Here is a 27,034-nt window from a genome sequence, read left to right as displayed (position 1 = left end):
TCCCTGGCCCGAGGATGGGGGGTGGGCAGGGCAAGACAACACACCGCAGGTCTCCTGCAGTTTAGGGGTTCGTGCACCTCTAAGCCACCCTCTGGCCAGGTCAAGCAGGCCATCGCTGGGGTGCCATCTGAACGCAGGCCTGGCTGTGCCCTCGAGAGGGGTCTCGGTCCACATCTGGCGACCCAAACCCGGGGGCCCCCGGAGCCGGGGTCGAGGGTACAGGCTCGTGGTTTGGGAGCCGCGTCCCGGGTGCCGAGTCCCAGGAATGTGGGAGGGCTGGGCGGAGAGGGCGGGCGAGGCGGGGGCGCTTCCTCTGCCCGCCACGAGGGGAGCCGCCCCGGCGCGCGCGGGTCGCGCCGCCGCCCCCTCCCAGCGGCCCGGCCGGCCCGGCGGGGGCGGGGGCTGCAGCGGGAGGGCGGCGAGGGGCCGCGGAGCTCGGCAGCCGCCCGGCCGGCCCGGGCGGGAGGAAGCGATGAATATTCAGAGGGGGAGGGGGAAGGGAGGGGGCTGAGCGCTCGCCGCGGCTCCCTGCAGCCGGAGCCGCATGACGCGCGGAGGAGGCAGCGGGAGCCGCCGGGGCCGCGGGAGCCGGGATCCGGGCGCCGCGCGCCGGGGGTGGGCGCCGCTTGCTCCGCCCTGCGAAGCCCCTACGCGTCCGGGGACGTGTCCCCCCCGCCGCAGCCGCGCCGGGCTCCGCCGTGTGGCCGCCGCCGCCGCCGCCGCTGCCATGTCCCCGGGGAAGCCCGGGGCGGGCGGAGCGGGGACGAGGCGGACCGGCGGGAGGAGGCGGAGGCGGAGGCGGCGGCTGGAGGCGGTGACTCAGGCGCCGGGGCTCGGGCGCACGGCGGGGCCCGGCTCGCGCGTCCCGGGCACGTTCCAGGGCGCGCGGGGCATGAAGCCGGCGGCGCGGGAGGCGCGGCCGCCTCCGCGCTCGCCGGGGCTGCGCTGGGCGCTGCCGCCGCTGTTGCTGCTGTTACGCCTGGGCCAGGTGAGCCGGCGGGTGGTGGGCTCCGGGGCGGGGGTGGTGGGGGGGGGCGGGACTGGAAGCCCCTGCACCTGCCCGGGTGCGCCCTGATTGCGGGGCTCGGAGAAGATGGCCGGGGTGGGGTGCGGGGGCTCCGCGTCCCCGGGGCCCTCCCGTCCTGGAGGCCGGCCTCGCGCGCCGGCGACCCAGCCCTTTCCCCGGCTCCCGCGTCCCCGAGGGAGGGCGGCTGGCTCGGGGGTCCCGGGGGGTGGGTGGGGGCCCGGAGCCTCGCCGTGGCCGCCCCCCGCGCGGGCTGCAGGCAGTCTCTGGCCCGGCCCGGCCCCGAGCTGGTCACATCTGGCGGGCGCGGGCCCGGCTCGCCCGGCCGAGGCGGCCGGAGGGGGCGTGTTTGCGGAGAGCTCCGACCGCAGAGCCGGGCCGGCCTGGCGGAGCGGCGGCCGACCTCCGACCCGGCCTGCGGGGGCCGAAGGGCCGCGGCTGCGGCGGCCCGGGAGGGGAGCCGGGGAGGGGAGCCCGGGCCGGGGCCGGGGCCGGGGCCGCGGCGGGTGGTGGTGGGCGAGGCGCGGGGCCTCCGGGCCGCGGGCGCTGCCTCTGGGGAAAGTTGCAGCCCCGGGAGAAGGTGGCCCCTCGCAGGCGTGCCTCCGAGCGACGGTCCTTCCCCCGGAGACGCTGCCCGCTTTCCCTGGGTGCTTAATCCGCGCACCGTGGGCGCCGGCTTCCCCTGCCCCCCGCGCGCCCTGTTCTCGAGCTTCGCCTTTCAGATAATGCTGTGCCTGGCGTTTCGGTGATCCATCCCCCTGAGAAGCGCCGTTTCCCCCCCATGGTGTTCTCACGGGGTGAGGCAGGCAGCTGAGCGATGTCCCCATTTCACAGATAGGGAACTGGAAGGAGAGAAGTGAAAAAGCAGAATCGCCCAGCCCACGCGGCAGCTGAACCAGCGCGTTCGGCCCCTTCTAGGAGCCCGCTACGGCCTCGAACCCGCGGTGGAAAGGGCCTTGGCGTTTTTTGTGAGGGAAAAAGATGTCTCATACAGACGGCAGCTCTAAGAACAGGATGTTTGAAACCTGGGAAGCGAGTTATTGGCTGGGGAGGGAACCTGGCTTCAGGGAAAACTCCCCCCCACCCCGCCCCATCCTAGGGCCCTTCCTTTTTCTTTCTTTTCTTGAAATTGAAGTCTGGTTGGTTTATCATATTGTGTTAATTTCAGGTGTACGGGAAAGTGATTGGTTATACGTATACACGTATGTGTCTTGCTGTTTACTTTTGATTCTTTGCCGTTTCGGTTTACTACAAGGGAAAACTTTTCAAGCACAAATAAAAAGATTGCCTGAGAGCAGAAGCACCAGCCTCGGGGCAGCAATGCAACCCAGCAGGCAGGACCGGAAGTACTAGGGCCTGGGGGCTCCAGAAGCTCCCCGCACGCAGAGGGCTCTCTGCTTGTGTGTGTCCCTTCAGTTTTCCGAGGCAGGCTTTGACCAGTCTCAGGAAGGCCTGGAAGGCAGGTCACCTCCTGCAGAGAATGTCAGATTCCGGGTTCTGATAATCTTCTGTCAGATTCAGACCAGCTCCAGGGCCAAGTTCAGTCTCCTCCATCCTCCGTTAATCGTTAATCGCTTTTGTAGGATGGGACCACCTGCCCCATGGGTTTGCCCTGTGGCTCAGCGGTAACAAAGCTGCCTACCATGCAGGAGACGCAAGAGATGTGGGTTTGATCCCTGGGTTGGGAAGATCCTCTGGAGGAGGAGGTAGCAACCCACTCCAGTATTCTTGCTTCGGAAATTCCACGGCCTTAGTGGCCTGTAGTCCAGGTGGTTGCAAAGAGTTCCATGAGGCTGAACACACTCATACACACACACACACACTCACACACACACACACACACTCACGCACCACCTGCCGCATGGGATTGTCTGAGGGGCTTTCACTGGCCAGTGTCTGAAATAGCCTTGTGAACCCGAAAGGGCATCCAGGTGGGATTATCATTAAGGTACAGTGTGTATGGACTTTCTCCTTGTCCCTATAAGGAAATTCAAGAACAGTATATAAGATTAAAAAAATATCGCCTTATATTGAAGATCTCTTGTACCAGATACTTCATTTATTTTTAGTTTACTTTGGTGCAAATATATCTTATTATCGTATTTATCTTTTTGCATGGGCCATAGTGGTTGCTAGCTGTGGTTGGAATCAGCAAAAAGTTTCTTGGGTAAATTTATTTCTTGCCCAATCCTTCCTTGTGTTTCAATAGCATGCGACACTTGTCCCCTATTCAGATATTTCCTTCCTCTCTAATTTGTTCTGTAGAAACTTGAGGAGTCTGTTTCTTGTTTTTGGATGCATTATAAAGTGGGAAATCTAAAAGGCTTTCTGAAAAAGCATCTTCAAAATCCACATTCGACAGTTCATTTTGATGTTGGATATTTCAGGGAGTCAGTGCGTTTTTGAGCTGAACCAGACTTCAAGATAGCGCAAATTCCTTTATTATTATTATTATTATTTTTTTAAAGATAAGGCTTTTGCGGCCCAGGGAAGACAGTGATTGGACTGAGGCCAATGGTAGAGGATGGTAGATGGTAGAGGAGATGGGATGGGGTTGAAACCTGTTTCCCTTGCCTGTGTCTTTGATTTTCATGATTTTTTTTTTCTTTTGCCATTTTTCACTTTGCTCTTAATTTTACTGTAGGCACAGCGCTGCCTCACTGTGTACTCCTGAAACTGTGGGTGTGAATAGAGTTTTTCTTTTTTCCATCTTTTTGTGGGATCTTCCCGGGTCAGGAATCAAATCCATGTCTCCTGCCTTGACAGGTGGATTCTTTACCACTGAGCCACCAGGGAAGCCCTAGAGTTTTCCAAGTCAAATCATATTTTCCATGTATATGTTTGGCTGATTGCCTTTACTGTCCACCTGAAACCATCACAACATTGTTATCAGCTAGTACTCCAAATAAAATAAAAAATTAAAAAAGCCAAATCATATTTGAGATGGAAAGTCATATTTGAAGTTTTCAAAACTTATACATTTAGGAAATGTGGGTGAAGGGTCTGACTGTCTTCCTAACACTTGATTGGTTTAGTATGGCTTGGATTGTGTGTGTGTATGTGTATGTTTTAAAATGAAATCAACAGTAGCAAGTTTAAAAAATTGGGCAAGTTGTGGAAAAAATGCACTCTGGGCATTCATGAGGCTAGATACAGAAGCAGGGAAGCCGAGATGCTAGAAGACTCAGTGCTTAGTAGGGCTGGAAAAGCAATTTTTGAACCTGTTTTCTCATCCCCTTTCTCCAAGGCAGGAAGGATGGCTGGGGATGATTCCAACATGTGGACTTGTCTGGTTGCAATGACTTCACCCATTCTCCTAGCATTTTTGCACATTAATTTTCGTTTGTGTGTATGTTTTAGGCAATGTGACAAAGCTGTCCACCCTCCCTCCCTTGGCCTTCTTCTCTTGAGAAAAGTAGTCCTGACAGATTCTTTTTGAAATCAGCTTGATCGTGGACTGCTTTCAAATGAAAAAAACAAAAACAAAAACCAAACTAGTGACTGATAGCTATTTTGTTGGTCTCATGGTGTTTTGGATTTTGCTTTTTCTTTTGTTTTCTTGTTTCCTGGTGAATAATAACTGTTTGTGTTTATTATCTACTGTAGCTAATCCTTAAGTCTGCTTGCCTACCTGTTTCATCCAGGGTACAAAAAATATTTTGACTTCTTTCAGATTGCTTGTTAAATTCTCATAGAGGCAACTTTAAACACTTTTGTTTTGCTTCAGAACAACAATGGAAAAAACAGAATGGTTATGTTTTGTTTGCAGGCAGTTTAAGAAAACAGAGCAAATTGGTTTATGGTTAGACTGTGAATTTGAGCTGACTTCAACCTTAGCTCTATGATAAAGATAACCCTGGAATACCCAAGGTTTCCTAAGCAAAGAGAATCCTGGCTCCCGAGTGAGCAATTTTGGTCAGCAGAGAGGTTATTTAGCTCCTAAAAGTAATTTTTGCTTGGGATTGAGACCCAGGCAAAGTTGCTGGGTTTAACCAGCACATCATCAGCAATTACTTACTTAGTTTATTCACTGCTTGGCCAGGGGAATTATTTTGAGTGCAGGGTAAGAGGCAATTTTCTGTGCATTTCCCTTCTAATAGAATGCTGCTGCTAATACTGTAATTAATAGGTAGCTTTATGTGTGGCAGGCATTGTGCTAAGGGTTTTAATGCACTATCCCATTTGGCCATATCAGAAAAAACTGAGAAGTAGGTGCTGTTCATGGTCTCATCTTATTTTTTTTAAATTTTATTTATTTTAAAAAAGTTTTGGGTGTACTCTGTGACTTGTAGGATCTTAGTTCCCTGACCAGGGATTGAACCTGGGCCCTGGCACTGAAAGCACTGTGTCCTAACCACTGGACTTCTGGGGATTTCCTGGTCCCATTTATTTGGGAGAAAACCGAAGTTCTGAACTTACCAAAGATTTGTCATAACAGTCTGTGGCAGAGCCGTGTTTGCCATCTCTGACACCCCGGTTTACTGTCCTGTGTTGTGAGAATGCATGTTTTACAAAGTCCTCGGTGTTCAACTGGGAGAGGAGGGGATACAAACGGACCTACCTGCAGAGGAGAAACAGACTCACAGAGCGCAGGCTTGTGACGCCCAGGGCGGGGGGTGGGGGAGAGGTGCGGGGGGAGTTTGGGGTTAGCAGACACACACGATTATATATAGAATGGTTAAACAACAAAGTTCCCTAGCAGAGGGAACTATATTCAATACCTTGTGATAAACCATCATGGAAAAGAATTTTAAAAAGAATGCGTATATAGGTATAAGTGAATCATTTTGCTGTACAGAAGAAATTAATACTACCTTGTAAATCAACTATACTTAAAAAAAACAACAACAACAACAGAGGGGGTGGGGGAGAGAGGAGGTGACTGACTTGTGAAGGACAGGCTCGTAGGGCCTTACCCTGTCCCGGCTTATGTTTCTTTGGGCGCCTGAATCTGCAAGGCGGGCCTGCCTTGGTGGAGATGGAATGGGATTTGGGATGGAAAGAGCTGGGTTTAGGTCCTCCCTCAGTCACTTAGTAGCTGCATAAACTTGGGCAAGCCACTTAACCTCTGTGACTTCTCATTTCCTTATCTGGAGAATGGGACTAATACTTCCTGCTTCACAGAGTGGTTGACAGGATCAGCTAAGATAGAAGGGGAACTGCTCCCTGAAATCTAAGGCTCAAGTTCAGTTGGGGGCTGCTGCTATTATGTGGGGGGAGGATGTGAGGCTTCAAGTCATTTCTTCATTGAACAGGTATTTATTGTTTCCCACCGAGTGGTGCAGAATAACCCCAGGGGTGTGCCAAATGAACTCGGCTCACATAACATTAAAAATAGTAATTATTTGTCTTAGGGGAGCTTTGGTAAAAATGTAAGGGAGATGTCAAATCCATGAGTGTCGTGGTGAATTCATTTGTTTAAACTTAATAAAAAGTTGAGCTGAAGGAAAATGTTGAGGGGATGTCCCTGGTGGTCCAGTGGCTGGGACTCCTCACTTCCAGTGCTGGGGCTGAGGGGACAGGTTCGATCCCTGGTCGGGGAACTAGATCCTACCTGCTGCAACTAGAGATCCCGCACGTCCAAACAAAGATCGAAGATCCCGTGTGCCCCAGCTAAAACCTGGGGCAGCTAAACAGACAAATACTTAAATAATAAATATATTTTAAAGAGAAAGATATTGAGTAAAAATAATGATGTAAATGATGGTGTGGTTATGGCACCCTTGTAATCGTGATGCATTTCTTAAACCGGGGGCATACCGCCTGGGGCACAGGCAGTCGTGGTGAGTGAGCGGGGCAGCCTGCCTTCATTTCCCTTGCAGGCTGTGGGGCTGACACGACTGGTCAGCTCCAGCTCACCAGTCACAGTGGTGACACAGGCTGTGCTGGGGGTGTCCTCATGCCCCCTGCCCCCTGCAGAGGCCGCGCTGGCCCTGGGCTTGCCGGGGAAGAAGTGGTGATGAGAGGGACAAGGTGGAGATCCCTGGAAGCTGCAGCTGTCTCAGCTGGAGGAGTCCACAGCACTGTTGTCGCCTCCTCCTGTGGCCTTCCAGTGGCTTCTCTGGTGACCCCTGGGAAGACAGGAGCTGTAGGAAATTTGCTATTGCTTCCTTATCAGCGGTAGGATTCCTTGATAGTCATCCTGTTGTTTCAGCGTTTCCATGGCGTGTAAATGCCTGGGTGAGGGGTGGTGCTAATGAGACAGCAGGTGGGGGCCACTTTGAAAGCCAAGTAGCGTCAGCTCCCACAGAAGGCCTAATTTTAAACATGCAAATAATTTTCAGTTCCACTTTTCCTTCTTCCTGTTGGAGGAAAGCTGTCCTCTGCTGCCTTCTCTGAGGCTTGAGCAGACAATGTTGTTATTATGCCACAGACTATCTCCTTCTCCAGAGCAGGGATGGGGTGGTGTTTTTCTGAGTGCCTGTGCTGGCCCCAGCCCAGGGTTATTTCATGGCTTCCGAAAAGAGATGTGAGTGAATATTAAAACTTAGCACCAATATGGAGTCTAACACAGTGGTTCTTAATCTTTCAGGGGAGGGTGAGGTTTTCAACCCTAGCAGAGTATGTATATGTAAAGTATGTATATGTAAAAGCGAAGACTCCTCTCCCTAAAAGAAATGCACATATTTACAATTTTGTATCCCATTTCAGGAGTTTACCTTTAAAATAGCCCATGAAGCCTAGGTTAAAAACCCTCTAATCTAAAATTGTAACATTTACAAAGTTATGTTTGTAAGTCCTCTTCACAGAGATAACCACTATGTGTATCCTTGTTTTCCTCCTAGGGAAAAAAATGCTTGTATGTAATATATTTAAGTATCTATGTTCATCATTTTAAAAAGTTACATTAAAGGAAACATTACATATACATTGTTCTCTACTTTTAGCCTTTTACTTTACTTAGTTATCTTGGAGATTATTTCATATCTGGACCCATAGTTTTAACTTATTCTTTTTAATGCCTAATATTCTGATGTGTGACTTTACCACAGTTTATTTGGCCATTCCGGTCAATGGACACTTCAGTTATTTTCTGACAACCCTCTCCTTTTTTTTTTTTTTTTTACAAATCATGCTTCAGAGAGTGTGTTTGATGCATATTTCTTGTAACTTTCAGGAGAATATTCATAGGGTAAATTTCTAATTTTAGGATGGCTAGCTTAGAGGGAACCTGTATTTAAAAATTGGATAGCTGTTAAATTTTCCTGTTTGTACCCGCACCCGTAGGCTTGGAGAGTGTCTGTTATCACCATACTATAAGCTGAACTGAAGATTGTTAAGTTTTTAAATGTGTATCAGCCTGAGAGGTAAAAAATTATATCCTGTTACTTTTAATTATATCTTCAATTTTGAGTTAGTTGAGCATTTTTTCGGGCTATTTGCATTTCTTTCTTCCTTTTTTTTTGGGGGGGGGGTTAACTCCCTGTTCATTAAAAAAAGGTTGTCTTTTTGTTATCTATGTGTGCAAGCTCTTTGGAAATGAAGAGCTCTAATTTCTGTTTCAAATGCAACAATATAATTCAAATATAAATATGTCTAAAATATGACTAGTTTAGGTGCAACCCTTGTCCTTAGGAACTGAAATTTAAATAAGACCTCTGGGTGATAAAGAGAGTATAGACTCTTTGCAGCGAGACTGCCAGGTTGGAATCCTAGCTCCACCATCTAAAAAGCTGTGTGTTTTAGGCAGGCGCCTTAACCTTTCTGATCCTTGGTGTTCACATTTCTAAATTGCTAGTATAACAGTAGTACCTCTCACACAGGGTAGTTGGATAAGTTAAATGAGATCACATTATGTTAAAGTTCCTTGTAAATTGATTTCACAATATAAGAACACTGTTTGACTTATTCAAGAATTATGTTTTTAAAGTTACAGCAAAAGGACATAATTCTGAATTGTAAAAATTGTGTTACAAAATTTAAAAATTGAATTTGAGATTAAATCCATAATGGATAGTATACATACACACACAGATATATATATGTATGTATCTATATACCTATATATGTATATGTGTGTGTGTGTATTTATAGATAGATAGATATATTAAAATGCATAATGTGAAGTGGTATAGGCTTCTCTGCTAGGATAATTTAAATTATATTTCTCTTTTGACAAGTTGATATACTTGAATTATTATAGGTTAAATGAGCACAAGATGTGACTGAGGAGTGGCCAGTGTGATCTTTGCCCCCAAAGCGTGTAGGACTATTGACCATGTCCTTTAAAGAAACAGGGTCTTCCATGAGCATCCCTATCATTGTGACCTGGCCAGCTCTGACTGTGGCCACCTCCTATCTCTGGGGACATTTTCCCTAGGACCATGAGGAGTTATTTTATGCTGCCAACTGAAAGTTTGAAGGCGTTCTTGGCTCTAATTGCAGAAGATGGGAAGTTGAGAAAGTCTGTGCTGACCAGTCCACCTTGTTTCCATGGCAACAAGGTGATACTGCAGTTCCTGCTGCTGGCTGAGGAGCTACCATGTCCATCTGTCATGGGGGTTATTCCTTCCCCACTAAGCATGGACCACGCTCATGGTCTTATTTTGCTGAGACACTGGCATACGTTACTATTTATGAAAACTAAAATATTATTTTTACCTATTTGGTTTGCAAGGCCTTCAACATATACAATCTTATCAGTTCTCACAGCATCCCTGTGGGTTTGTCATTGTCGTTCCCATTTAACATGTGATTTATCCTGTCTCATTTCAGGTGTCATTTGTCTGTTGTACAGTAATAATGTACATTCACTATATAGCCCAGTTTTTAACATTAGTCAAGTTTAGAATTAGCTTTCAGAAGGCTAATTGGCCAGTTGAGTCCCCTAGTTTGGTTCATTCAAAATAACCTAATTATTAGGTTGAACCGTATGAAATTACTGTTTTTGGTCCTTTGAATCCCGGCAGTTGTATATGGTTCCATCTAATATGTTCCAGGAAATGTTCTTTTATAGTGAAGTCTAGAAAACCAAATCATAGACTTGCATGTTGTAAAATGGTATGTTTGAAACCGTGGGTCATAAAAGCAGTTTAGTGAGTTATGATCAGCATTAGAAAATGATAGAGTAGAAAATATTGGCATCTTCTGCAGGTGGGAAGGGTAAGAACTGCTTTATGAAAGCATATATATATATATATTTGTGTGTCTTTGTATGTACTGAATTGCATATGAGTTGAATTCATCACGGCTTCAGTCATTGCCAAGAAAACTGGAAGCCACTGTTTCAGGGAAAGGAGAGGTGGAAGGTGTTGGTCAGGGGGTGGAGGTGGTTTCTGTCTCCAAAAACAGTGGAAAACTAGTCTAATGTCCCGAAATGTGCATAATCAGTGCCCATATAGATGACTGAAGACCATTATGCAGTGGCTGGCACAGGGGGGCCCTTAGGAGGAGAGTGGGTTGCCTGGCAGCTGAGGAGGCCTGACCTTAAGTGGCTGCCCTTCTGGAAGCTTCGGGGGGACCACCGCAGTTGGACAAGTTATTGGCCACGCTCTCTGTTCTTGGGTGCATAGGTTTGCTAGGGAGCTGACACTCGCTGTCTAGTGTGTTGTGTGCTTTGAATAAAAACTTAGGACCTTCTCAGGGGAGCTGAGACCCTGAGGGGTTGTCACCTGTCTGTTGAGTTGAGCGACTCAGACTCACAGCCTGGCCTTTTTTTAAACCTTCAGGCCACGCTGCCCTCAATCCACTCATGCTGATCCCCAGTTGCCTGGAGGGTCCTGACCTAGACTTTGACTTTATTCCTCTACGAGTCATTTCAGGTTTTTGTTTTTGGTTTTTATATAAAAAGTTTTTAAAATATAGATAAATTAAAAAAAAAGAAAGCAAAATTATTATCTGTAATCTCCACTCCCTTGAAATTAGCTCCTGGTACCATTTTCTGATGAGTGATCTTTGTTTTTTTTTAATGCTTGTTCTATTTGTTTCTACTAAAAAAATAGGATTACCTCCTATACATGCTTTATAATTTATATTTTTCAATTTTTGAAAAAATTGGGGTAGATGCGTTTCTAGGGGGTATCCCAGGAACCCACAGCATAAACGTGAGGCTTTTTTCTGGAAGGTCACTGTTACCCAGTAGAAAGTCTTCCGAAAAAAAAAAAAAAAAAAAAAAATTTTTTTTTTTTAAACAAACATGGTTGCATCCAGAAAATTTTCAGCAAATACAGAAGACAGCAAAAAGAATCTCCATCCCTCTGGGGTATGAGTTCTCTCCCTTCTGCTATTCTCAGGGGCATTTTGTAAAGTACTGTTAGTATGTTGCAAGCATTTCCCCCTTGAGAGTGAATCCTCTTCCCTTCTCTAACTTTTAACTGTTGCATCTCATTGCATCCTATGGCAGTACCTTAGTTTATCTAGTTCATCTTGTGATTAGTTGTCTAGTTTGTTTCTAACATGTTTGCCATGATAAAGACTATTTGGATAACTTTGTGGTTAAATCTGAACACAGCTGATGGTTTGGGGATGGGTGGTGATAATAACAGTAGCTACCGTAGGTTGAATAGCTATTATGAATTGTCAGCACTCTGTATGTATTAACTCATACAATCCTATGATGTAGGTAGGGAAGGAAACTGAGGCCAGGGAGTTATAATCTGGACCATGGCCACAGCTTGTGCCAGGACCTCAACCAGCTAGTGGGTTTCCTTGAGGATGCAGGGAGATCTGGGACGGGGAGGGGGTCATTGCCTCCATGCGCCAGGGTGCGTGTGAGTCTCCTGGAAGGACAGCTGGGCTTGAGGGCCACTCTCACAGGTGGGAGAACCCCCTTCCTGTGGGGTGGGAGGCCCATTGACATTTGCTGCTCATGCGCCATGACTTGGCAGGAATGAAATGCTTCCCAGAACTGCAGAAGTGTCATGGCTATGGAGTTTAGATCCTGAAGCTGTAAGTGGTAAAGGCTACCTGAAACTTTGGGGCCTTGGCTCAGATCAAATGATGACATAATGGCATGACTTTGGGGTCTTGACCTTCCTTTTGTGAATGAATTTGGATTTCATAGAGCTTGAAATTGGGCATGGATGACATGCCTTTGGGGTGTCCCAGGAGAAGAGCAGCATGTGTTCATCTTCTGCAGCGTTGTCTTGGAAACTTGTTACATCACTTGGGAAATGGGTCATAATTGCCGGACCACATGTTATTAGGGTTAAATGAGGGAAGGTGTGTGAGATTAAACCCAATCCAGACTGTGGCTTAAATGTTTGCTCCCAACTCAACCATAGTAACAGTGCTCTCTGACTTTGGGTGACTGTTGCCATGTATCCAAGGATAAGACCTGCTGTGTAGTTGTTGAGACAATTTATGCCTTGGTGCCCAGGAGAAGTATTGTCCACAGTAGTCACCAGACCCCACTGCGTGAAGAGAAATTGTAGGGGTACAGATGGGAGCTCTTATTTCAGTTGACACGTTGGCATGTCTGAGGATGTGGGCATATATTCACCGTGAATCACAGTGATCTCTAAGAGAGAATAATGTTAATTAAGCTAGAGCAGGAGATCATCAGACGGGGGGCGGGGGGTGGGGCGGGGAGAGAAAGAGGTCACATACAACCAGCCAGAGTCAGTCCTTCCTGGAGGAGAGTCATGGTCCTGTATGCCTGTTCTCCTGGTTGTGAGGCCATGCCAGCCCATCACACCCTTGCTTCAGGCAGGAAACATTTAGCCAGCACTAATCTCACCTTGTAGATCTAGCATGCTGCAGCCCAGCTTGTCTCTCTAGGGTTGCTGTACCCATCCTGGCGACCTCCAGCTTGGCTTCATCATCCAGCACCTGTCTTCTGACTTCCTGCCCGAATCCATCCCTCGAGGTCCTCTCCTCCTGCACACTGCTCTCCCTGATACCACCTCTGATTCTGCATTCTCATTAGAGTTCAGACCTGATGCTGAAACTGTTTTGTAGCTCTGACCTGTGCGTGTCTCCAGTCAATCATAACCTCCAGTTATCTTCCTTGTACCTGGCTCCTGGGAGTCCATCCCTGTGAGAGTGGATGTCAGATGGCTTGAAGTCACTTTGGGGACAGTCTCACTAAACCCTGGGCTTGTTCCTGGAACGGAGAGACAGTGTGTGCGGTTGTCGAGAGCCTGGGTTCTCGAGGAAGAGGACTGCATGGGGATTCCATGAGAAAACGTGTTTTATCATGTTGTTTAACCTCCCTGTGCCTCATTTTGCTCATCTATAAAATAGTGGTGGTTGTGTGACTCAGCTCTCAGGCTGTTAGAGGAAGCAGGTGAGATAAGGTAGGTATTGCAAAGAATTACTCACTGCATGTTAAATATCAGTAGAGATTCCCAGGGGGCTCAGTGGTAAAGAATCCGTCTGCCAGTGCAGGAGATGCAGGAGACCCGGGTTTGATCCCTGGGTTGGGAAGATCCCCTGGAGAAGGAAATGGCAACCCACTGCAGTATTCCTGCCTGGAAAATCCCATGACAGAGGGCTACAGTCCATGGGGTCACAAAGAGTTGTACATGACTGAGCACCCACACGCATGCAACTGAATATCAGTAAACATTACAAAAAAGAAAAGGGACCACATGTTGGATGGGGGTAAGACTCAGATGCTCAGCCTCTGTCTGACCGTAGAGTCTGTGACCAGCTGTTTGACTTCCTCTGGAAGAGGTACATGTAGTATTGAGCCTTTGCTGTCCCCTGGAATCTGGCCTTTAGGCTTTGAGGCTGTCTCCCAGGGTCACTGGGGGGAAGTGGGAACAACTACTATTCCTTTAGACCAGGGCTTCTCAACCTCAAATAATCCCTTATTTGGGGGACTGTCCTATGCACTGTAGGGTGTTTACCAGCATCCATCCCTGGCCTCTGCCCATTGCCTCCCCCAACTGTGACAATTAAAAAAAAGTCTCTGGCTATTACCAAATGTCCCCTGAGGGTCAATGTTGACTTAGTAGGCGGGCCCAGCTGTCCTTCCATTCCCAGGTGATGATGTCACTGACTTCATCTTTTCTTTTATTTGAGTGGACCCTTTTAAACGTCTTTATTGAATTTGTTACAGTATTGCTTCTGTTTTATGTTTTGGTGTTTTGGCTGAGAGGCATGTGGGATCTTAGCTCCCTGACCAGGGATTGAACTGCACCCAGTACGTTGGAAGGCCAAGTCTTAACCACTGGACCGCCAGGAAAGTCTCCCGCTGACTTCTTCTTGTGAGACAGTAGATCTCACTAGCAAGTGCATTTACAGATGTGACGAGTAGCCGCACTGCTGGGTCTCAGGAGGGGACTCCCACTCAGCCTCTGCTGGTGCAGTGAGCTCCTTCCAGGGATGCTGCAGCACGGGAGGTGCTGTCTGGGGCATCTGGGCACCCAGGAGTCGAGTCCTGTGCCAGGCTTCTCCCCGTGTGGTCAGTCTCACTGTCCTCCTCTGCAAAATGGGAATAACTGACACCCTTCCCACCCTGCCCGGGGGGACAGGAAGCCCATGTTAATGTGATAAGTGTGGCTCACAGCTTTACTGCAGGGCATGTGAAGTTGAAGGAAAGGCTTTGTGTTTATTAGCAGTGAAGCCAGATGTGCCCAGTTCCGCACAAGAGAGACCTGGTCGAAGGGAGATCACATTACACAGAAGCCCTGCCAAGTTCCCCCTCCCACCACCTCCCTAGAAGATTTTTCAGCTTTTTGAGTGTTTAGCAGCCCCAGAGATAGGCATAGGCCTAGAGGCAGTGCCTTCGGAGCCAGTGACAGGGAGACCAGCAGGAACAAGCCTGGAGGAGGAACCCCGGAACGCCCGCTGAAATGGTGGCGGTGCCAGCCCAGGGCTAGGAGGGCTGAGGAGGCTTCGTGCACGGGTGCTCAGGGGTGTCCAGCTCCTTGCAACCCCACAGACACTGGTTTCGCCAGGCTCCCCGTCCCTGGGATTTTTCGTGCATGAATACTGGCGTGGGGTGCCATTCCCTTCTTCAGGGGATCTTCCTGACCCAGGGATTGAACCTGCATCTTCTGCATTGGCAGGCGGGTTTTTCACCCACTGAGCCACCCGCCGAGAGGGTTGGCTTTCTGAAAGTCCGAGGTTGGCACAGCTGCTTGAGGACACATCACTTTGTGAAGCCAACGAAGGGCTCCTCCCCAGTTTTCACGCCTGCTCAAGACGTGCTCTTTCTAGGGGCTCTAGCGTTGCGCCCAGATTGCAGCAGGTCCTCCCGAGCTGGCCACTGGACTGTCCCTCTTCGTCCTTTTAATTCTGGCCATTTCAGAGCTGAGGCACAAAGAAGTGAGGGGACGTGCCCAGAGCCAGGGATGGGGCTGTTCAGTAATCTTTCTATTGCTTTTAAGCAGCAATTTAAGAGGCTTTCAAAGCCTGAATTTTCCCACCAAATGGGGCTAAGAAACACCGCATAGGATTCTGATTGAGATGCCGGGAGAAAATGCATAGGGAGCCCCCAGCCTGGTGCCCGGCATACAGAAAAGTGAGAGAAAGTGAAAGTGAAGTTGCTCAGCCAGCTCTGCGACCCCGTGGACTGTAGCCCACTAGGCTCCTCTGTCCATGGGATTCTCCAGCAGGAATACTGGAGTGGGCTGCTGTGCCCCTCTCCAGGGGATCTTCCTGACCCAGGGATCGAACCTGCATCTCTTATGTCTCCCGCATCGGCAGGCGGGTTCTTTACCACGAGCGCTACATGGGAAGCACCTTTCCTGGGTGGAACTTCTCCCATAGAGGCGGAGAAGGCCTTAGAAGCCACTTTCGGTGGTCTCTTCCCCACGGTGTCTGCACCTGGGGAGCTTCTAGAAAATGCTGATTGGAGACCCCACCCCGCCTCCGACCAGTGGGGTTTGAACTTCTGGGTGGGTGGCCACACACCGTCCCCAGCTCTGTTTCATTTTTATTTTTCCATATGCTTCACGTGGTATTGAAGCGTGGCCAGGGACGAGAACCACTGAGACCAAACCTTTTGTTTTTTTTTTAATCAGAGCCCGGAAAGCATATGGTTGTCCAGGTTTAGTGAGGCAGGGGAAGGAAACTAGGGTTTCTTTCTTCATAAAAGGCCAGCCGTATGCTAGGCTCTTTTTAATTTCCTGCAGAGGCTCTTTTTGTCCCATAGAGATGTGTAATCCCACTGTTTAAACCCATGTGGCTTCATATTGCTCTTGGGATAAACCCATATGGTGTGTCTGCAAGACCCTAGACCCTGGGTCTGGATGACCAGACCCAGCCTTCCTCTTTGCCTCACCCTGCTCGCCTGCCCCTTTTCACCGATTCCGTTCATGCTGGTTCTCTTATCGCAGACACTGGTACCCACCCTGCGTTCTCCTTTGGTGGGTGGGGGTGGGGGGGCTTGCTACAGTGTTCTTCCCCAGATCCTTCTGGTTCCTTCTCAGGCTTTAACTCAAGTGACTTGCCCAGACCCCTCTGGCCCGTGGTCCTGCTTCATTTCCTCCCTACTTTGCTGTTTCTGTTTCCCTTGTAGTTTAGTCTGTCAGTCAGGTCCGACTCTTTGCCACTCCACGGGCTGTAGCCCACCAGGCTCCTCTGTCCATGGAATTTCCCAGATAAGAACTCTAGAGTGGGTTACAATTTCTGTTTCCCTGTTCCCTGGAATAAGAACTTCAGGAGGTAGGGGCCCTGTCTGGTTCTGTGCTCCATCTTTCATGTCTTGGACAGAGCCTGCCTCAAAAAGATGCTTGGTAAATGGATGGATTAAAAGAACAACCCTGACATATACCTGGTATTATCCCCGAGTGACAGCCCACTAGAATCCCAGTTAACTGCCTCTCAGTCTGATATTACTTCCAATGATCTCATGATATTTTTACCTTAACCCATGACGGCCCAAATGTGTGTGTGTGTGTTTGTGCAGTGCATGCTCTAGTTTAAAAAAAAAGCCCAGATTTTTAAGTCTTTTGGACTTCAGCTTGAATCCCAGCACTGCGTCTTACTAGCTGTGTGATCTTGGAAGATTATGGAACCTGTCTGAGGCCCAGTCTTCCTTGTCTGCCAAATGGAATCACAGTCAGTATTAATGCTTGTGCATGCGTGCTTCAGTCGTGTCCAGCTCTGTGCGACCCTATGGACCATAGCCTGCCAGGCTCCTCTGTCCATGGCATTCTCCAGGCACAAATGCTGGAGTGGGTTGCCATGTCCTTCTCCAGGGGATCTTCCCGACCCAGGGATGGAACCCGCATCTCTTACGTCTCCCACGTTTGCAGGCTGGCCCTTCACCACCGGTGCCACCCGGGAAACCCAGTATTAATGCTCAGTTGGCATTGATTGGAGGCTGTCTGTATGCCAGGCACTGTGCGAAGGGCTGCATGCGTGTGGACTGAGTGAATCCTCACGACCACCTCGGGAGGATGCTCTCTTCTTGCCTTCATTTTATAGGAAAGGAAAGCTGAGATACAGAGAGGTTCAGCAACCAGCCTGAGGTCACACAGTGAATCCAGCCAGACACGAGAGTTCAAACTTTGGCAGTTTGGTTCTAGAATCGGGGTGTTTTGAATTTATGAAACCACATCCGGATGGCCCCCGATGGGTGGTGGTGCTGAGTCCCCAAGGCTTGGGCAGGGTGTTGAGCCAGGGCACTCAGGGAGTGTGGGCAAATGAGTGCATTTCCCCTGAAAAAACAAAGCAAAAGAACTCTTTGCCTCAAATAATTTATTAAGTGCCTATTTTGTGCCTGGCGTTGTGACTAGGGCCAGGAAAAAAAAGTTAAAAAAATAAAAGGTCTCAATCCTCTCATTCCAACTCATCAGCCTTTTATGCCCGATTATTTGGGCACTCCTTGTGGTTGTGATGGTTTTAATTGGAGATGTGACTTTATGACTGTGCTGAGCCTGGGTTGGGCATCACCTTGCTGAAATTTTCTGTTCTGATAAATGGAAGCGTGAACAGCCACGCCTGCATTTCCAGCGGCTGCTACACTTTGGGGTGAGCAGGCCTCAGGGTTGATGTGAGACCAAGAAGCCTCAAGTGAGTTTGGTCTTTTTTTTAAAAATTATTTTTCCCTAATTATATTAGAGTGGCATAACAACATTAAAAGAAGCTGGAGAAAGGGGGAAAAGGAAAAAGCCATATATTTCTCCTTATCATGGAACTACTGTATTTTAAAGCAATTACAGCTATGATTTAGTCCATGCGGCTTCTTGTTTAAAATAATTGTGATCACCGCTATTAATAATAACCAACAAGAAGCTACTGTATCACACATGGAACTCTGCTCAATGTCATGTGCCAGCCTGGAAGGGAGGGGGGTTGGGGGGAGAATGGATGCGTGTGTGCGTGTGTGTGTGTGTGTGTGTGAGTGTGTGAGACTGCGTCCCTTCACTGTTCAGCTGAAACTATCAGCATTGTCAACCGGCTATATGCCAATACAAAATAAAAAGTTTCAAGTGTCAAAGAAAATAAATAAAATAATGGTGATCGCAGACAGGGACAGTTTCATACCTCTAATGTCACAAGGCCAAATGAAGAGAGAAACATTTTTCCCTGGTGATGCATGGATGATATAACCATAATTTTTAATGGCTGCAGGACACTGCATGGAGTGGATGTCCTGTAATTCACTTAGCCTTTTTCCTATTTAGAGTTTTAGGCAGCAGCCCATTTTCCCCCTGTTACAAGTAACGTAGGGACGATGGTCTTCACGCCTGCCACTTTTTCTGAGAAACAGAAATGATTTCTTCTGGATTAATTTCCAGGCATCTTTATAATCTTTGACACCACTTGCCAGATGACTTTCCAAAAGGGGCGCGTTGTTTATATTGCCATTAGAATGCATGAGACTGCCTGTTTCATTACGCCCACCCTGGCACTGGGTGTTATCATTTTTTAAAAGACAGATTTTAAATTTAATATTTGCATTTGCAGACATGCCAACTGGGCTGTGTGGTGGCTGGCTGCCTCATGCCGCTTTTGACCATGTGTGACTCATATAGAACCTGTTTTGTGTAATCTTTTAAAAAAAATTCGTTAATTTTCTTTTTTTTTCCAATGCTTGGGGAAAATGTCAGGTCACCGTCTGTGTTTTGTACCGAAGTCTACACTTGTCTGGTTAGGTACCTAGAAAATTCTAAGCACAGCCAGAAACCAGCTGGGCCTAGTTGGGTATTTTCTGGTTGGAGAGATGGTCAGCTGTATTCATTTCAGTTTTAGAACTGCTGTTAGAAATACCTCCTCTTCAGTATCTCAGCCTTAAAGTTGAATTATGTGATGGTCTGGGGGACAGAGGGGAAATGAAATGTTATTGAGTGCGTCCTAGATATCTAGGCCTTCCTGGTTAAGCTTGAAAACGGCAGCATGTGCTAGCATAGCAGGCAGAGAAAGTTGACTTCCAATCCTAGCTTCGCCCCCCGCCTCCTCCTCTCCTCCTCTACCCCCCACCCCCCACCTGTAAACCAGGATGAAGAGCCCTGTTATCAAGGATCCAGCCCACAGGAAGACTTGGAGATCTCCTTTTGGTGTTGACACAACAGAGGGGCGGAGACAGCGGGGGAAGCAGGCCGCCCCAGATGGCTTTCCTTTGGGAGGTTCTGGTTTAGCAGGAGAGATAAGGTGGGTCGCAGGTCACAGATGGGACGGCCCTCAGAATAACGGCCGGGAGCTGAGACAGAAGGGAGGCCGAACGAGTCACCCTGGTCCCTGATCGGGGCTGCAGGTTGGGCGCCCAGCCCGGCAGTGGGGAGGACCCCTCCAGGGTCCAGCGAGGGAGTCGCAGTTGTCAAGTTCCGTGTCTTTGTGGCAAGGTGGGGCCAGGCTGGAAGATTTCCGGTGTCTGAGTCCTTTAGACTCAAACTTGTAGGAGGATTTTCTTACAGATTTTAAATACTAACTGGTGTGTGTGTGTGTGTGTGTGTGTGTTAGTCGCTTAGTCGTGGCTGACTCTTTGTGACCCCCTGGGCTGTAGCCCGCCAGCCTCCTCTGTCCATGGGATTTCCCAGGCACGAATACTAGAGTGGGTTGCCATTCCCTTCTCCAGAGGATCTTCCCGACTCAGGGATCGAACCCTGGTCTCCTGCATTGCAGGCAGATTCTTTACCCTTGAAGCTACAGGGAAGTCCTAACTGTTGTATTGTTGTTATTTTTTCATGGTCATTTAAAAAATAACAGCTGTATTGAGATGTAATTCATGTACCACAAGATTCATCCTTTTAAAGTCTCCAACTAAAAAAAAAAGTCTCCAACTTGGTTGTTTTTAGTATAGTCAGAGGCAATCGTCTCTGTTACCTAGTTCCAGAATATTTTCATTATCTCCCCTCTCCCCCAAAAAATAACCCCATGCCCACTAGCAATCACTCCTGATGCTTCTTCCTCCCAGCTCCTGGCAACCACCAATTAGCTTTCTGTTTCTAAGAATTCGCCTGCTCTGTGTGTTTCGTGTAAGAAGAATCGTACAATATTTGTCCTCTTGTATCTGGCTTATTTCACCTAGCATAACGTTTTCAGGGTCCATCCTTCTTCTTCTTTCTTTTTTTGACTGCACCGCACAGCTTGCAGGATCTTAGTTCCCCAACCAGAGGCTGAACATGTGCCCCCTGCATTAGAAGCCCAAAGTCCCAAACACTGGACTGCCAGGGAATTCCTTCAAGGTAGACTGGAGTACAGCAGCGACTCATCCCTTTTCATGGCCAAGTAATGCTCCGCCGTAGGGACCCCCAGGTGTTATGTCTGCTTTCGTGAACTGAGGGGCATTTGCATTAATCCCTCTTTTCAGCTGTTGTGAATAATGCTTCTGTGAACATTTGTGTGCAGGTTTTTCCGCAGACAGATGTTTGCATCGTGAGAGGATTATGAACTGGGGAGTGGATTCGGGGCCTTTGAGCAAGATGGTCTGTGAGGAGGCCCATGTCGTCTCTACCCTTAGCAGGCCAGCTTAACGTACTTCTTTTCTGTGACCCTCTGAGGCAGGGCCTGTTCTTACTCTGTTTTGACAGATGAGGATACTCAGGTTCAATGAGGTGAAGTTAAGTCGCCCAGCTAGAAAACGGCAGGTCCCAGCTCAGTTTGTGCTCAGCCGGCCAGCAGGCCACCTGCTCCCGGAGATCGGCCTCGCTGGGAGGCTGAGTGGTTCTGCAGAGCAGCAGGGAGTGGGATAGAGTGGTGTGTGTGCGTGCACCGGTGTGAGCCGGGTGTGTGGGGAGGGGAGGCCTTGCACGGGCGTCAGGGGCAGGACCTGCCATGCAGCTGTGACAGTGATGAGAACCCCGAGCTGGAGTCAGTGAGAGCCACCATCTCTGTGACCTGGGGCAGATCTTGTCTCCTCTGAACTTGACCTTCCTCGACCGGAACCTGGGGCTCTTCTCCCAGCCTCCTGCCTCCCGGAAGGCTGAAATGAGCAAGAAACGGGTGGGGGGTGGGGAGAGAAGGGCAGAAGGGAGGCGAGGAGGGGAAGGGAAGAAAAGGGGGACCAGAATCTGCTGGAACATGTCTAGGGGGGCGGCCAGGGAGGGACACGCGGCAGGTGCAGGCAGGCTCGGGAGGAGGTCGCCAGCTGGTCTGGGAGGACGAACATCCCTGACCATCTGGGGGAGTCCTGGACCCTGGAAAAGCTCCTACCCAGAGGTTAATGAGCTGGTTGTCACCCTGGAACTGTTGATTTTTCCTAGTGTTTGAATTGGAGCTTTCGTTTCCAGGAAGAGTCTGGCGCTGACCTGCCCTCAGCATCAGCGGCCGCCTCCAGCACATCCCTTCCTCAATCTGTCTGTGCATCACCTTCAAGCCACTGAGGCTTGCCCGGGCCCTTGAGGGTCACTCGGGTGGCCTCTCCTCTCTGGGCCTGTCTCTGTTCTAGTGGCAGAGCCGGCTGTCCCCTTTATCAGTGACTTGCAGCTTACCGGCGTTTTGTGAAAAGCTTGTCATTGCCAGTTAGAAAATAAAGATAGAAACCTCCCCTTTAGAGTTGGCATCGCACTGACTTGCTCTTGTTCTGACTCCAGTATTTTGCTGGGTTGTTATGAATCAGTCACTTTTTCCCCTGTTCCCCGCTCCCCCCCGCCCCAAGTTGACAAGCACATTTGTCTTAAAACGAGAAGCTAGGCTTTTATGTGATGCAAGTCAGATGATTTTTCCTTAGACTAAGAATCCTGCCCTTACCCCGATCAGAGAATGATCTGATGTGTTCTGTTTTGTCCTGACCTTTGAGGACGTAAGAGACGCGGGTTCAGTCCCTGGGTTGGGAATATCCCCTAAAGGAGGGCATGGCAACCCACTCCAGTATTCTTGCCTTGAGAATCCCATGGACAGAGGAGCCTGGCGGGCTGCAGTCCATGGGGTTACAAAGAGTCGGACACGACTAAAGTGACTGAGCGCGCATGCAGGAGGACGTAGGGACTTTGGTGTGTTATCCTCTATCTGCTGTTTCTGCCCCTTTGCCTCCAGGCAGCAGCTGTTGGCTTGGGGCTGCGCTTATGAGCTCACCTCGGGGAGTCTAGTCACTGTTCAGTTATATAATTGGTCAGGCCCAAGGATCTCCTGAGCAGGAAGGGACCTTAAGGACCTCATCCAAACCTTGCCCTTTGCAGATACTGAAAGTGAGGCCCCAAGAAGGGAAGCCACATGCCCTAGGCCACACAGCTGTTCACAGTGAGCCCAGCTTCCTGGCTCCCCCAGGACACTGTCTTCCACTGTCCACTCCGCTGTCTTTCAGACAGTAAAGCTCCCAACAGTGAGCCCGCCGTGGGGCCTTCAGGGAGCATACCTATCTTTGACCCGTTTCTCTAGCAGATGAAGAACTGGTTTTCTGGAGGTGAATTCTGTCACATGCTTGGCGATCTGCTGGGGAGAATTCTGTGTTTTCTGGGGAAGAGTTGGAGGTGTCCACTGGAGTCTGGCGTCTCTGCACTTTTTGGCCATCTGGGGAGAGATTGAGCATGCTTAGATGGTCCTCACCTGCTACCCCCATTTATTGCGTTTATATCTAATAGAGCGGGGGTTCCCCAACCTCCAGACTCCAAGGCCTGACAATCTGAGGTAGAGCTGATGTCATATTAACAGAAATAAAGTGCCTAATATGTGTCATGTGTCTGAATCATCCCCAAACTATCACCCCCTCCCAGTGCATGGAAAATATGTCTTCCACGAAACCAAAAAGTTTGGGGACCACTGTAATAGAGAACCCAGCCCAGCAACCAAAACTGGGAGTGCTGAGTTGGGGAAGAAAAAGAGTGGTGTTTCTTTTAGAATAAGACTTGCTGATATAGCTTTGAAAGTCATTGTCTTGCTCATCCTTGACCGAGATAAGTCACACAATGGGTGGTATCTGGGGTGCTGTTTCCCCCGTAAGAGCACAGTGAAGTGAAGCTTGTGTGGGCTGGTCGGTTAAAAACCGAGAAGCCACGGGTTGGAAACAACCGAAATGTTAAGCAGCCGGGGGGCACTGCAGAAACCGTGCGCTCTATGAGGTCATCACAGATGCTCTGGAAGAATGCTCTGTGATCTGGGAAGATGTTCATCATGTAAGGTATTTGAAGGTGTGGGCCAGAAAATAAGGCAACGCGGAAACATTCAGCCCGACTTCAAACTCAAAAACGTGTTTTGCAAGGATACAGGAGTGCGCTATAGTGTAGTGTTTTTTTTTTTTTTTTTTTAAAGAAAAACACAACAGCCAAAAAAACAAGTTAGGCAGGCCTAGGCCCCTTGGGCAAGTCATCAGATCTTCCAAACGCAGGTTTCTCATCTGTAATTTGGGAGCTGTTTCTTGCCTCTGGGTTGTGGGAGGAATTCAGTGAGCTCTTTGGGCCTTCAGAGATAGGGCTTGCTTCTGCCTCCGGTCTTGGACCTTGAGTCTCCATGCTGCTGTGGTCGAGTGATCGGACCAGACCCAATCATCTGCTGCTTCAGGCCCAGCAGAGCTCCCAGGGCCCTCTGGATCCTGGACCTGCACGCGGGGGGCTCATACCGTCACTTTTCTTGTTGTTTCCTCCGCGTGCTGTGCCTTTCTGGCCCCCAGGCCCGTACACGTGCTGGAGCAGCTCTTGTGTTTCTGTCTTCCTAAGTGGACTGGCTTCCACCCAGGGCACCGCACGCAGGGCCTGCTGTCCCAGAGGTGCCTAGGCCAGGGTTTGTGAACTGGACTGAAGAGGTGGGCCTTGAGCTGGGCCTTAAGTAACAAGTGGGGCTTGGTGATCAAGGTTGGAGCGTCATGCTAGGAGGCAGGCAGGGCAGAGGGCAGGGTGGTCATCACTCCTGCCTGTTCAGGGGCCAGACCAGCTGGGCACTGCAAGGGATCGACATAGGCACAGCTGCCTTTTCCTCCTTTTTTAAATAATTTTATTTATTTCTTTATTTTTGGCTGTACTGGGCTTTCACTGTTGCACGGGCTTTTCTCTAGTGGAGGCCGGCAGCGGCGACTCTCTCATTGCGGGGTGCGGGCTTCTCCTCGGGGCGGCTTCCCTTTGTCGTGGAGCAGAGCTCTGAGGAGTGCGGGCTTCGCTCGCTGTGGCTCCCAGGCCCTCGAGCACCGGCTCAGTAGTTGCGGTGCGTGGGCTGAGCGGCCCCGTGGCATGTGGGATCATCCCAGATCAGGGATGGGAGGCGTGGATCCTGCATCGGAGATGGGTTCTTCACCACGGAGCCACCAGAAGAGCCCCGAGGCACAGCCTGTCTTGGTGCTCATTGTCCCCGGGCATCACCGCCCTTTGTGAGACATTTAATGAGTCAGGTTTGATCAGTTTTGCTAGCTTTTGTAGCTTGGGGCTGTGTGTGCCTCTCTATAAGAGAGACCCATCAAGACCAAGCCTGTGGGTGCTCATGTGTGTATGGAGGCCGCTGACGTGCTGCTGAAGGTGAGACCCAGCTGGACCTGGAGGCAGGAGGCAGCCTGGGTTTTCTGTCTCACTTTGCCACTTCCTGGGCTTCCCAGGCGGCCCTGGTGGTAAAGAACCCGCCTGCCGATGCAGGAGATACTAGAGATGTGGATTCGATACTTGGGTCCTGAAGATGCCCTGGAGGAGGGCATGGCAACCCTCTCCAGTATTCTTGCCCGGAGAATCCCATGGACGGAGGGGCCTGGCGGGCAGGCTACGGTCCACAGGGCACAAAGAGTCACACATTTCACACAACTGAGATGACTTAACACCCCCACACCCACACCCCCACTTACTGGATCATGTCTTAAGTGGAGTGACTTCAGGAATGAAAACAATGCTTGCCAGCATGTTCCAACTGCCATCTACACACAGTATTCTCGTCTAGTTCTTACGGCAGTGGGGGTGTAGCTGCAAATGTGACCGGGCGCACGGGTGTGGCTGGTGCCCGTGAGGCAGTAGGGAGAAGTGGGGACTCGGAGAATCCGCCCTGTTTGAAGGGGAGCCCTCCCCTTTTTAAATGGACATGTTAAAATGTGTTAGGCAGTTTTTTGTTTTCTCTTGGCCAGACAGCTTATGGGATTCTTTGTTCCCTGACCAGGGATCAAACCCAAGTTCTGCCCGTGGCCAGTGAAAGCGCCAAATCCTAACCACTGGACTGCTAGAGAATTCCCTTGTTTTTTAAAATTGCAGTAAAATATATGTAACATAAAGCTTAGCATGTTAGCCATTTAAAAAATTTTTTTAAAAAAGATTGCATTTGTTTTGTACATTTCAGCCATTTTTGAGTGCACAGTTCAGCGCTGTGTGCACTCAGAGTGTTGTGTGCTCACCACCACCGTCCATTCAGGCCCCGTATTTTGTGCTTTATAAACACTGCCCGACTTAATCCTCACTAAACCTGCTGAGAGCGCTCCGATTTTTAATCCTCATTTGAGAATTGAGGAATCTGAGACACAGACGGGTTAAGGCACTGGTCAGTGTTGGAACTGGAATTCTAACCCTTAGGGGACCCAGAGTTGTCAGTTACTCTGATTCTTTTTTTTTTTTTTTTTCCTCTTTTTTTTTTCCAGAAAAGCTGGAAATAGTTTTAAATGTTAAAACTCCTGCTTTTAAAAAATATTGACTCAAACTAACCAAACAAGGCACCAAGGAGGCCAGACAACAGCCTCTTGGTTACTATCTGGGCCTGGTTCTCCTGGTAACTCACCGACACCCATCCTGCCTGCCTCCAGGAGGCATGGGGACAGTCCAGGGTCCAGTTGCTTCCCGGGTGATGCTGGTGGTAAAGAATTCACCTGCCAACACAGGAGATTTAAGAGACGCTGATTCAATCCCTGGGTCTGGAAGATCCCCTGGAGGAGAGTGTGGCAACCTACTGCAGTCTTCTTGCCTGGAGAATCCCATGGACAGAGGAGCCTGGTGGGCTACAGTCCACGGGATTGCAGAAGTCGGACACGACTGAAATGACTAAGCACACACACAGGGAGATAATGTGGGTGAAAACTCTGTGTAACCTGTGAGGAGCAAGCAGGATGTCTGATTTGGGGGTTAGTGAGAGGAGCTAAGGAGAAGGAAATAGGAACCCACTCCAGTGCTCTTGCCTGGAAAATCCCACGGACGGAGGAGCCTGGTAGGCTGCAGTCCGTGGGGTCGTGAAGAGTTGGACACGCCTGAGTGACTTCACTTTCACTTTTCACTTTCATGCGTTGGAGATGGAAATGGCAACCCACTCCAGTGTTCTTGCCTGGAGAATCCCAGGGACGGCGGAGCCTGGTGGGCTGCCGTCTATGGGGTCGCACAGAGTCGGACACGACTGAAGCGACTTAGCAGCAGCAGCAGCAGCAGCAAAAGTATCTAAATACTCATACTGAGTGCTCTGATGTGTCAAGACCTGTTCTTTCGAGAGTCCTCTGGGGTCGGGGTATCGTTCCCCTCCTTTTACAGATGTGGCACAGACAGGTCAGATGCCTCTTCTGAGGTCACACAGCTGGGAGCAGTGGAGTCGGGATCCGAACCCGGGCGGTGGACTCCAGAGCGGGCCTCTGTACCACTGTGCTTATTTCCTTGGAGCCCAACTCTGAAGGATTACCAGGGAAGGGGAAGCGATGAGCATCTGTTTAAAGCCCAGAGCGGGGCCAGACTCTGCCAGGCACCGTGTCTCACTTTATTTCATTTCAGTCTCACAGCAGTCCGGTGGACACTGAGACTCGGAGAGGTCTAGTGACTCGGGAGACTGCAGAGCCTACACTATGCTTCCCTCTCCTTGAAA

The 27,034-nt window shown here is 49.5% G+C and overlaps 1 protein-coding gene across 1 annotated transcript in view; it reads left to right on the top strand.

Annotated features, from left to right (window-relative positions):
* The first annotated feature begins 513 nt into the window (after positions 1 to 513).
* Positions 514 to 27,034, top strand: part of PTPRJ (protein tyrosine phosphatase receptor type J) — a 167,689-nt gene continuing 141,168 nt past the window's right edge. The window contains exon 1 of the mRNA XM_065944266.1: positions 514 to 988. Within this exon, the coding sequence (XP_065800338.1) occupies positions 545 to 988 (444 nt within the window). The 5' untranslated portion in view covers positions 514 to 544. The remainder of the gene's footprint in view (positions 989 to 27,034) is intronic.

This window comes from Muntiacus reevesi, chromosome 9 (genome assembly GCF_963930625.1).
Source record: "Muntiacus reevesi chromosome 9, mMunRee1.1, whole genome shotgun sequence".
Lineage (NCBI taxonomy): Eukaryota > Metazoa > Chordata > Mammalia > Artiodactyla > Cervidae > Muntiacus > Muntiacus reevesi.
Note: the sequence above shows the minus strand (reverse complement) of the source record. Positions and strands in the feature narration are given on the sequence as shown.